The sequence below is a fragment of the Pygocentrus nattereri genome, chromosome 10 (assembly GCF_015220715.1).
Source record: "Pygocentrus nattereri isolate fPygNat1 chromosome 10, fPygNat1.pri, whole genome shotgun sequence".
Classification (NCBI taxonomy): domain Eukaryota; kingdom Metazoa; phylum Chordata; class Actinopteri; order Characiformes; family Serrasalmidae; genus Pygocentrus; species Pygocentrus nattereri.
Window position 1 is genome coordinate 23,318,911 of NC_051220.1, and position 12,939 is coordinate 23,331,849.

General features: G+C 42.1%; 1 protein-coding gene across 1 annotated transcript; it reads right to left on the reverse strand.

Annotated features, from left to right (window-relative positions):
• Positions 1-8,532, reverse strand: pax9 (paired box 9). Its single transcript, XM_017694507.1, has 4 exons — positions 8,347-8,532; positions 7,161-7,793; positions 4,872-5,011; positions 1-1,003 (listed from the first exon to the last, which is right to left on the reverse strand). The coding sequence occupies exons 1-4, from the start codon at positions 8,348-8,350 to the stop codon at positions 749-751; spliced, it is 1,032 nt and encodes a 343-aa protein (XP_017549996.1). The 5' UTR covers positions 8,351-8,532; the 3' UTR covers positions 1-748.
• Between the last annotated feature and the right edge of the window lie 4,407 nt (positions 8,533-12,939).

Sequence of the window (12,939 nt, forward strand, 5' to 3'; positions counted from 1 at the left end):
TGTCATTTGTGTCTTTTAATAAGATACATTCAATTCATTGTGCAATGTTTGGAAGTGTGCAGCTTCACTGGTATTTAATGTAGCATGAATTAATGCTGGTGGTGTCTGAATGTACATCACGGTCCCACACTGGCTCGACTCACATCCATCTGTAATAATTGCACGGCATTCAACGTACCTTACAGTCTAATAAATTAATGTAATAACTTCTCCCAAAAGTTCTGGCATACATTATAAGAGAAGTAAACTTGCCATTCTAAAAAAAGTTTATCAAAATGTGACAGAAAAACAAAGCAAAACATCTGGACTTCAGCCGTTTATAACACCCTGAAACATTTAAATGCAAACTGAATGTTTTTTTTTTACATAATGCTTATTTAGTTAGTACTATTTGGGCCCATTTTCTCAAAGTAAAAAAAAAATATATATGTATATTCACAGAAAGCTGAAACTGAACTAGCAGTGAAACCAGTTGATGATTTGATGAGGAAGGTCTACTGCTGTCAGATCTCAGTGACCTAAAACTGCAGTGTCGTATATAAGAACACTCTCCTCTAGTGTGGACAGAGAGGACTACCATACCATTTCATTTCAGGACATGTCAAATTGAGTGGACTCCTCAAGCAAGTCCTTTATAAATATATCAAAGGGCTGACATTAGTCCGTTCCAGCGATTTTATTTATTTATTTATTTTTCTGGAAAGTATACCATCCCTTCTTGGTCTAAAAAAAACCCTCTTCTCCAGGATCACAGAGCAGAGGCTGTGACAGAGTGGACGGATTCCCGGGAGGCTGTCATGCCCTTGAAGGCCAGCGGAGCGGCGATGTCACAGCTGTGGGGAGAGAGAGCACTGCCACTGTGCGGCTGCCATGTGGGGCCGGTCACATAGGCCGACGTGGTGCCGCTGTACCCCATGTAAGGCGACACTTGGGTGGGAGGATGGTAGGGATGGATGCTGGGAGCTGTGACATAGCTGTTCACTGTGGGCAATCCATTCGGCGTCTACAAGAAAGAAGAGAGACAGTCGGGAGTGAGACTGACTAAACACAATGATCATATCATACACTCTTAAATATTCCTAAATGGTTGGACATTCCATTCTAGGCCATTAAATGATATAGAACTTTTACATTATGTGGCAGTTGTTTAAGCACTAAAATGATTCTTCATACTTGCACATTTCATCTTCAAAAAATGGTTCCTAAAAGAACCATCCATTAAAAGGTTCTTTAGGGAAGTCAAAGTGGTTTGTCCATGTCATCGCTCTAAAGAACCCTTCATGTCACCTTTAGGCCAAGACTTTGGAGTTTAAAAGAGTATGTGTGAGTTAAATTGTCATGAAGAGATGAAACATGATGAAAGACATAAGACTTTTCATGAAAAATGGAAAGACTGTATAGAGAGAAGCAGAGAATGAGGGATGTCTGTAAGCATTTGGCAGAAAGGCACTGAAAGTGGAGGAATTTACCAAGCTTCTTTAACATGAAGGAAATATTTTTAGACTCTGGGTGGTCCCTGACTACTGAAATCTTTTCCACAGATAAAATATCCTTTATTTCTCTGGATTTACCCATTACACGTCCTGATCCCTCTGGCTGTGAGTTGTGCACCCTTCACCTACACATAGCGCTCAAAGACAGATGACTTTGACAGTACATTTTCAAAAAAAAAAAAAGACATCTGGATTTAGCTACATGTCTCTGAACTGCAGAATTCTAATAGGTCCAACATTCATCCATCACATAAAAGGTAACATCAGCAACCCACATATGCAAAATCTCTTACTGGGTGCTTGATATTATATCCTTATTAACTAGTTTGCATGGAAAGCAACCAGAATGGCTGATAAAAAACACTAGAATGAAGTACAACACTATGGATTTCAGGGATGGGAGAGAGGAATTCATATAATAGCTTAACCATCATCGCAGCAGTTCAGTGGACAAGTGAAAATAAAATGCTGCTGGTTTGTGTATTAAGAAGAAAAAGTGCCTTATTGGTGGCGAGCTGATGTGACAGTAACGGTAGCCGTAGCTAAACACTGATTGTGAGGCGGGTTTTTACATGCCCTCTGCGCGTGTTTCTCAACGTGTTTCTCTTTTTTCTCGGCCACGTTTCTCTTCCGGCTGTAATTGTGAAATGATTCTAAGCGATACAGACGGGCTTCTTAAGAACACTTACATCTTCGATTCGGACAAGCGGATACTCGAAGTACGACGGAAAGAAAATGAGAAAAAAAAAACATCGTTCCTTTCTGACCCGACTCGTCCTGCTGTCTCTCAGATTATTAATCTAAGAAATTAAATCAAGTGGGTTTCAGATAAGAAATTCGTAATCAAAGGCGATCAGCGTTTCAAGAGCAAATTAAAGAGCGTCATATTCTTTATTAATCAATAATTAATACATGGTATAATTTATAATTAAATATAATGAAAAACTAATTCTAAAATTAAAATAAGAAGAAAAGAATAAGAACTAGTGTCTCTAATGAGAAAATAAATCTTTGTTTAAATGTTATTGTTTATTCTATTTTAAGTTGTGTGTTTTCCTTTTTCTTTAGTAATAAAAAGGTCTTGTGTACGTTAATTCGCTTCTGTGTAATTGACCTCGCTCACGCTCTTCTCTCTAAAGACCTGAGCCTGTATTAAGGCACTAACACCGCGTCGCTGCTCGGTTGTTTTAATATTATCGTTATTTTGAACTGATTTCTACGTTGCACGAGGCATTCACCAAGCAGCGAAAAAGCTCACATGTAAGTGACTAAATAAATTCAACAAGGCTGCTTGGTTTCCCCGAGTGTCTTCATCTCCTCCTCCTGCTTGTTATTATCCATTATCATTATTCTTAGCATAATTATTATTAAGAAGAATAATATTGTAGCATTTCTAGCATTATTCTTATTCGCATTCTTCTTATCATTACCTCTGTCACTGTTATTCCGCAGTAGTGTTCATTGGCTGATGATTATGAATTGAGCACTGTTTTGTACAGCAGTGCTTCACAGCAGAAACGACCTACATAAACATGAATTGTAACGCCTTTTTAATGTCTAATTTACTCACAGCGCTCGTGATGTGAGGAAAAAAAGCCTCTGATTCTAATAAGCAGCCCTTTCAGATTTCTCGCGCATTAACCGATTTATCAGTGCGCTTCCTTTATTACTGTTAATCAAACATTTATGTTTTCATTGTGTTCAGACTGTTAATCTTCCTGACAAATCCAACTAACTGAATTACAGCCGGACCATCGATCTCCATTAGGTTATGTAATCCAGGCTGATTGGAGAGATCTGCTCATTCATCGTGAATGGCCGCGCTGCTTCACTCTCTTCTGTAACTCTGCTATAGATGCACTGCGCAGACAGTGGACTTTAAAGTCGAGCGGGTGGTGAAGAGGCGTGTTGAGCGCGCAGGTAATGCCCGATCGTCTGTAATGAAGATTTATTCGGTCGTATTCCACGAGACATAAACCTCTAAGCCCCCCTAATAAACGATTCATCAATCGCCTCGTGGCGGCTCAGCCGAGCCGAACAGATCACGCCGTAGCCTTCCCTCCGGGTATCACGTCATCACGTCGCTCGCGCCCCTTTCTTTAAACGGCTGCTACCCTCTCGCGCATGAAAACGTTGCCTACCTGCATGCTAGCATCTTCAAGCACGCGCGCACCTTTGACGCGGATAGCGCATCATGAGTGACCGCAGGTTTTTCCCTTCAGGTCAAAAGACATGATTTTGACTCTAATTCTGGGCATAAAATGTATTAATAAACGTTAAAACCTGTACAGTTGCATACAAGAGGGTTACCTGTCAATAAGACAGACACTTTGGAGAGGAAGGGACCACTTTAATCTGTGAAAGAGACAGATGGCCGAAAGGCCCATAACTGGGTTCAGGGAAAGGAGGGCGCCATCACTTTTGCCGTGTGTGTAGTCACAGTCAACACTGCGTGGTCCTACTCACACCCAAAAAGAGAAAACGGAGATAAAAATGTTCCTTCAGTTTAGCCCGTAAGAGCGATAGTGCGTGTAATGAGTTAGATTGGATGATCAATAATCAGTTTGGGCGCACTTTTAGCCGCTCGTTCAACTGATTTGAGTGTTTCATTTAAGCGAACACCTTTTACAGCGTGGGTATTGAAATGGCGCTCTCGGTATGCGGGGGTCTATCAGAAAAATATCATTTTACCAATTCGATGTGTTCAACTTTTATTGTAAAAACGGATAAATGATGCATAACTTGCTGGCGTATCAACAATACGAGCTTAGCTGAAGGTGTGACAGAGTTTTCAAAACCTCTTCAGAACACAAAGACAAAGTAAAGCAGGGCATCTGCAACAACTGCTCTGAGAGGATTAGAACAGAAGAACAGAGGAAGCACTGGTTTCAGTGTCAGGAGCTAACATTTTAAAATACACAAAAAGAAACACACATACGTACCGTTTATATAACCTATATATATATAGGTTAAACATTAGCACCTACTGTGAGCCTGTTTTTTGTTGTTGTTTTAATTAAATTAAAAATGATACATGAAATGAGTCTATTTTGAAGCAATAAGAAAAATACTACTAAAATAATCATAGTAATACACAACATTTGTGTCTAGAACGAAGATGTCTGGTTCCAGTGTTCATAGTCGCGCCAGAAAGCTATTTTGAGAATACTGCGCGCGCACACTCACGCACATACACTCACTCACTCACTCACTCACTCACTTCACCAGTTCATTCTGAGATATGATGAGCATTTACTCTTGGCATGCTGGTGAGTACTGACAGGATTAGCATGGTTTCTGAAACTTTGCTCGTCTCTTTCTGTTTAAGAGGATGATTCATTAATTCTGTCTGACAGTACAGGAGGTGATCTCTTTTACCTGTGAGTATTTTGCGTCAGCTTCTAAGTGAGGCTTATCCACGCCATTGACTAGTGGAGAGCTCGCTGACGAGAAATTACTCCTGCTAATAGCGCTCCATTCTTCTAGTTTGGCGCTGGGAAAGGACGGACTGTCACTAACTGGGGGCAAAACAGAGACAGGGAAGAGGGAAGTCAGAGATGACAAGCGTGGGGTACAGCACTGCTACAGCACAACAGCTTAGTCCATACTAACCCCTACTGATCACGACCTTCACCCTCAGCAGGCCACTGAACTAACAGCAAAAGCTGCTGCTGTCAGAGCGCTGCGACCCGTAAGCGTGGATGGTCGATAATCGCTCAGGTCTCTCTAAGCCTTTAGATGAACAGAGTAAAACTCTAAATGGTCCCTCGAGGATACATACAGCGCGTGTTTGCTCTTAAGTATGACCCTGCTTAAAATACAGTACTGCATTTGTACATTCAAACCCACCTTATGTGTGTGCGTGTCTGGCTGATCAAACTGCGCTCGCAGCATAACGGAATATAAGACGATTCTTTGGTGTAATGAGCAGGACCATTTACCCAGCGCCTTCCTGTGCGGACAAATTAGATTTACTCTAACCGTTTCCTTTTTGTTCGTGATGGATATTATATTATGCACGGTTCCTAACGTTTGGAATTGGAAAAGTAAGGCCACCAGGGCTGTAACCCGAGAGGACTAGAGGAGAATATCATGACAGTCACATTTGGTCACCGTTGTTCTCTCACGAAATCCACATGCATGTATATGAGTTCATATATTATACATATATTGTTGCATACCAGTTCACTGTCACTGTAACCTTATTTTCGTGTGTGTGTTAGGGGTTGGGGTTGTGACAGGCTATGTAGGCCTTGTAATCCATATAGAGTTCCTGCTCCAAATGACTGAAAGCCCAAAAGTTAGCAGTCTCTCTCTCCCTCTCAGATCATAAGTAGGTGCTCTAGACGTATTATAAGTGATCGCTTTCATCAAACAGACTGCTTTGTACAGCAGTAGTCACAGAGTGTACGTTACACTTTATTCCAGCTTTCAAAACCTGCCGCAAAACATCTGCTAATCATTTAGAAATGCATAAATTGTTTAGAAAGTCTGACTCGGTCCTCTCTAGTAGTTCTTGTTCGCTACGAATGGCTACGTGGCCGCTGAACAGCGGTACAGCAGAAGGTCTGAAGCTGCTTTGAGTAGTGCGGCCTTCAGGAACACGAACATGTTTCTGCACGGCACCGTCAACACACACACACATACGCGCACACACACACACGCACAGACTGAGGGTGCACGCTCTCCTGGACAAAACATTCGATTTGCTACATGACCGCTGTTCCTAGGCGTGATTTAATTCCGTTTAAACGTGTCTTCTGTGGGTTATATGAGTATTTAAGCGGCCGGGTCATTTTATGTTTGAAAAATCTTACATTTAAAATCGTATAAACAAGCAGTGTGATGGTCAGCGATGGAAGTTCATCTCTGCATTTCCTTAAAGTTAGAACTACATAAAAGTACGTCAACGAGTAAGATCCCAAGAAACTGCACGAAAGAAAGAGAAACTTTAGTATTTATTTTATTTTGTAGTATTTACTCTTCTTCTTCTTTGTATTATTATTATTATTGTTATTATTGTTGTTATTATTATTATTATTATGTTTTATTTTGTAATGCATGCATTACTGAGTCTGTAAACGTTTAAATATATATTGTAAAATATATTTACCGCTACTCTGTTATTACCACAAGCCCTCAAATATTTATTTTAGGGCTAAGATATGTAACTTCTCTATAACGAAAATCTTTACAGAGCACATCATTCGTTGTCATTTATTTTCTTTCGACCTTGATCTGCGGGCCACCTGTAGAATAAACGTGATATTTCAAATTGAACAGTGTTTTGTTCTGTTAAAAGCGAAGAGACTACAGTCTATAACATTTTGAATCTGCTTTTCGCTCACCAAAATTATTGAAGGCTGCGCGCACACACACTTACATACACACACACACACACACTCACAAACACACAAACACAATCCAAACCCAAATAGGACTTTTTACAGCCAGTTTCCCTGACGTAGATCAAGCCTAGTCTAGTCTTAGACTAAACTGTAGTGCCAGCTTGTGAATCGCCATTTAAAACTATGCTTAATCAGAGTCTAAATGGCCCATAGAAACTTACAGAGAGGCTAGGCCTGCACACATACACTCACACACATAAAGGCATAAGGGTGCCAATAAAAAGCGCTTTCCATTACCAATAATTGAGAGTATGCTTACTTTGCTGCTCCGTAATTGACCGAATGCCCAAAATGTCTGTAACAGAATGAGAAGAAGGCCATATTCTGTGCATAGCCATATGTCCAGGGAGAGTGGGCATGCCGGGGGGAGTGGGCACTTTAGTCCCTGTCGCTGCGATCGGAGTCGGATAAGAGTACAAGTGGTTGTAGGGCAGCGCAGGCTGCGGCTGAGGGTGAGAAGTCTGTTTGCTCGACTCGTACTGGTTCTGCTGGGCCACGTTTCCGATCTTGTTGCGGAGGATCCGGCTGATCGAGCTGACGGAAGGCAGGTTGAACTTGTCGCACACTCCGTCGGCGAGCAGCCTGTCCCTGATCTCCCAGGCGAAAATGCCCGGGTCTCGCTGCTTGTAAGTCCGAATGTGCTTCACCACAGTCGGGGTGGTGACCCGCGGCTTGCTGCCACCGATCGCGCCGGGCAGGATCGAGCCAGTCTCGTTATAACGGGCCAAGATCTTACTCACACAGCCGTGAGAGACACGCAGCTGTCTGCTGATGTCGCAAGGCCTGATGCCCAGCTGGGCCAACTCTACAATCCTGAGGCGGACGGCGTTGGGCAGGGGTCTTCCGTTTACAAAAACACCACCGAGCTGGTTCACCTCCCCAAAGGCTGGTTCTGGGCGTGCAGAAACATAGAAAAAAAAAGAAGAGTAAGTTAACACTTTGGTGGTATTTGCATTAGACCATGTTTACGATGTGTAAGAACTAAACGCTCACAAATCAGCCCAAATTCTCAACAAGTATTTAGGAGAGGCCTAGACTTGTCAGCTTATAGGTTTTGTTATGGAGCTGATCCAGTTCCTCCTTTGTTTTGCATCCGTCATATTCAGCAGCAAAGAACCAGCGTGTCATTCAGCTGCAGTTCTAATACAGGGACGTATTTATGGCGCTCTTTTTATTACATTCTGCAGCGTTTTCCAGCAACTCCGTAGGTCACAATTACCAAACGCATTTACTATGCCGATTCAAACGTGTTCATGCGGTACCGCCGCTGTGGGGCTAATGAAGTAGCGATCGCACCAGAAAGAATGCGGAGTTTTCAGACTTTCAGCAAACTAAAACAATGCAATACGCGATCAAGGATCTGCTCGCTGAACGGGATCATTTGTTTATGAAGGTTCCGGCTTCACAGCTCCAGGAGTAAAGGAAAGACAATCTCCAGCTCTTACCCATTGCGTGTAACCCTCCGATGATAAAAGAAAACCCAGAGTGACGTCCTCTAAGCAGCTCTGAGTCCAGTTTAGCTGGTCTAGCCGCCGGCCTGCAGTCGAAGCGGAAGGAAAATTCAATCGTTTCACGCAGAAGCGATAGCGATTAGTTACAAGGGAGGCAAATTCGCGTTCTGTTTCCTGATGGCAGAGAGGACAGACTTACATTTTCGGTCCTCAGAAATCGGGGACGGCCTTCCAAACTTTCCTCCACGGTGAGCGCTCGCCGTCCAATCACAGCGCGCCTTTGTCAGAAGCCGTGCGCCTATTGGTGGAAAGTGTTGACGTGACGAGCGGTTGCCGTGGCGAGGGCTTCCCCTCTCACGTTTGATCCACTGGACGGGATTTCCTCAAAAGAGAATTTGGTTTAGACCTCAGATACAAATGGTGAGTTTTCTATGCCTCAAACTGAACCGTAATTCTGTTTCATAAGCATGACTAAAAGGGAAATAAATTATGAGCAGGTGAAGGGATCGTCGGACGTGTAAATGCTGTGTTTTGAGGAATTCTAAACTCTGTCGATGATATATTTCTTTATAACTGCACCACACTGTGGCATGGCAACTTATCACACGCACCTTCGTCGATCTTGATCACAAGAAAACGTGGCAAAAACAAAAACAACAGCGTGTCAGCGGGAAACGACGTGAAGAAATGCTTGTACATGCTATAGAGAAATCGGCGCGATTGTGCTGTTATGAACTTTTGTAGACTGTCCCGATAGAAGGGAAGCTAAACATGTTTACATGAACCTTTGACAGTGGAGTTCTATCCAAGCTTCGCCAGCTGGTGTTTTGTTCTAACACCATGCATAGTTATTCTTCCTATTAGTCAGTGTCCACATTTATACATACATTGTGTGTGTATGATATTCGGCTAAAATTAATAATAAAAACTAGTAAATGTTAGAGTCTTTGACGGTGTAACCGATACTGGTTGGTGCTCATCTCAGAGGGTGTATGACTGGCCAGCTGCAGGCCTATTTCAACGTTATAATTGCAAAAATATTTGTCGAAAGCGATGCGTGTAGATTACACATTATCCCTGAAATGAAATCACCCTGATCCACGATAATCTCACAAGCCTTGTTTTTGTTTTCTGACGTCTCATCGAGCAGTGTGGACGTGTCCTCCTCTGAGACCCTGGTGTCAGGTGTAAAAGGCTATTGTTCTGCTGCACTTAGGTCTGTTTGAACAGTTTGACAGTCTTTGCATAGAGACCCTCAGATACTCCCAAGTCATTTGTATCTCTGTTTCCTGTTTACCCAAGAGAGCATTTTCGGTGGACATCTATCGCTGTTGCTATCGTTTCATTTGCTTTCACCTGTCTAAGCGCCTATCTCCATCTCTCATCTTACTTCATGGGTCTGTTTACATTCTAGTCGCCTCGAACCTCAATCAGTCACAGGTTAGATTATTGCTTTGTTTCCCGTGTCCTTTTCCTCGGGGCTCAGCTTGATTAAAACGTTTGAATAGAAAATAGATTTTTAAAAATTTATTATACTTTGGTTAAGGCGTAAAATATGCTCACTGACTTACTTAGACTTGCGTGTGTTGATCTGATGATCAGAATTTCGTTTTATTCACCGAAATCATTCACGGAATCTCACTTACGGTAAACTGAGACGATAAACGGCGCGGCCGAGCTGCTTTTCTCTTTCCTCATCTAGACAAGGAAAACGTGGCGCGAGGGGTTTGGAAAGAGAAAGAGTTGAACTTGCGCTTAAAGTGAGATACTTCAGGAGACGGACAGAGAGAGAAAGAGCGATCGAGGCCTCGGCCAGGGAGTTGATATTTCTCCTAAAGGCTGAGCTGCGGATCTTGTGATGCTGGTCCATTTGCAAGTGCAGTTTATTTACTTTGAGGCAAATATTCCATACTCTCGCTTTGCTTAAGACGAGACATAAATCTGGGGCGTTAATTGACCACTGAAAGACGAGGAGACGCGCTGTGCGTTAATGAACCGTAGAGAAGAATGCGACAGAGACAGACAGCTGGTTCTCTATTTTCAGCCTTTCTAAGAACCCTGACATTGACGTTCAGGCTTTCACGATGCTACGTTTCATATTTATCAAATATCGGTGGCAGAGTGCGTTGAAATATCAAGCTGTCTTGTGAGTTCTGTGAATTATTATTATTATTTTTTATCATTATTATCATTATTATTATTATTATTATTACCATCATTAAAGTAATAGACTGCTATAAAATGGGTGTATACATCATCTAATATATTAAATAAATTATTAATTCACCAAATACGGAAACAGCCAAGAAATAAATATTTTTATCGGAATAAATTTAAATTATATTGCTAATACGTCGGCATTGGGCATTAATATGCATGCTGTACACGCTCTACTACCAGACTTTTTTTTTCTTACCCAATACTAATACTATACTATGCATTACATCAGCTCTAGAGTGCTGTATTCAGAATTTGTTAGCATTCATCCAAGAAATCGTTCCTATTCAGTGTGTATTTTTGTTTGGACCAAGTACATATTAAGGGAAGCTGGGAGGTAATTTCGACAAAAAATGTGTTATCAGATGCCTTCAGGCTATGGTTATCGTAATAGCCGTTATTATTTTAATGATGAGATGCTAAGAGTGAGTTCTCGGCGCTCATCTGGCCGTGACGCACGGACTGTGTTGATGTGGACACTGCCTGAGTCCTGAACATTCGCCACATTACAAGGGCCTGAAGCGCCGTGTTACTGCGGATTTGATGAGGAGTCTTTAAATAGCGTAGGAAAACAGGTACAATAGACTTGAAGAGTTAGTAAGAGAAATAAAATAAAAATAATCATCAAGATCTATCATTAGCATTTATAATTCCACTGACGTATTTCATTTGTCATAATTTACTGTTACTGTAAATTACTGAACGTAATACCGTTCCGTTCAATTCGGTATTAAAGTTATCATCGCGTTCACTCGTGCGGTTGAGTTATGAAGATAAATGCTCTCCTCTAATTCGGAACAGTAGTTGTCTTTCAGTAGTATAGCACGCTGAGATGATCCGCCTGTCTTTTTTCCGGACCACCACACGTCAATGCATCACATCACTCTTAAGTGCTGGAATTGATTAGCTCAGTTAAGAACCGTGAACGGTACGTTCACGTACAGCTCTCTTTAAATATTTTCGTTTCTCTCCAGTGAATGCCATCCGACAGCCTTCATTTTACGCTGCTGATTCGGCAGAACAATTAGAGCCGCTCCATGCGCTCTTACAGAGCACCAAAGGCCAATTTCTCTGGGTTAAAGACAGAAGAAATTAATACAGTTACGTACATGGTCGTTATGATCAGATATAGACACGTATAAAAATCTCTTCATACTCTTTTAGAAATATTTCAGCTGAGCTTTTCTGCGGGAGCGTCCAATATAAGTGTGATTACAGGACGCGCCGCTATATTTCGATGATCAAACGAGAAAGTCCGTCATGCGTTCATGGCTTGAATATACATCCTCTGATAATGCCGCTCGAATGGAAATTGTGAGTTTATTTTCAATGCGTTAGGCAGGCTTTGATTGCTAAGCCCTCCTCAGTCTTTCATCTTGGGTTCATCCCATGCTCTGATAGTAATGACTTTGTACATTACGGCTAGTTTACATCGCTATAAGTAAGACTCAAATAATTCGAGGAGAGGACATTAACACAACGCCAAATTCGGAAATTGTCTCTCAGTCGTCTGCACTGTCTCGGGGACAGTGATGTCATTCATGCAGAGAGCGGTCCATTCTCTTGGGGAGGAGGCGGGGGTCAGGATGTTGTCAAAGTTTATCTGGTATGTGTAAGTAACGATGCGCTAGAAGTCAACCTTCTCTAATAGGTCCCCCACCAGTAATCAGCCCATGCAGAGGCTGTAGTGAATGCGCTGTAGTCCAGTATGCACGCCGATGTCTAGATATGTTTGTAGAATGAAAGAAAACACACAGCATATAAAAGGGCTTTTTTAAAGCAGAGACTAGCGATTGCAAAATAAAACCATTCGAGAGTTTGGCAAATCTGACAGTATTTACGCAAAGATTTGAGACCCCATTGTCCTCTCCATGTTGTAAAGCCGCGAGAAATACAAAATAGCTCTGCAGATGCTGGATGCATAGGGGTCTTAGGCCACCCACTCTCAAGATGCCTCTACTATAGGCTAAAAAAGACGAGGACTTTGAATATCCATAAAAGTTCAGCAGGCATAGCCATCAACAGCATATACATTTTTGGCATTGCCTGTAACCAATTAGACCTCACGCCATATGCCTGTCAAACAGTAGGGTTTGTCTTAGGGGGACCCCATAACACGCAAGGCCTACTGGGGAAAGATAACGTGATCACGACGCTTATTTTCTCAGCACCTCTGTTTTATATAGCAGATTTGGTTTACTTATGCGTGGAGCTCCACAATAGTTGAGTTTTTTTTTTCCAGCCGGTGCCCCAGTGTCAGCGCACTTACCTGTGTTTTCATACACAGCTAGCCCACCGCAGTCACCCGCATTCAGACATGTTCATTTCAGTTCCTTTGCTAAACGTAATGATCTGAAGAAAGAGTTGGTG

Coding starts and splice junctions, on each gene's coding strand:
- pax9 (XM_017694507.1), bottom strand. Junction 5,012..7,160: donor GTCAATTACGGAGCAGCAAA/GTAAGCATACTC, acceptor TTTTGCCCCCAG/TTAGTGACAGTCCGTCCTTT. Junction 1,004..4,871: donor CTGACGCAAAATACTCACAG/GTAAAAGAGATC, acceptor TCTTTCTTGTAG/ACGCCGAATGGATTGCCCAC.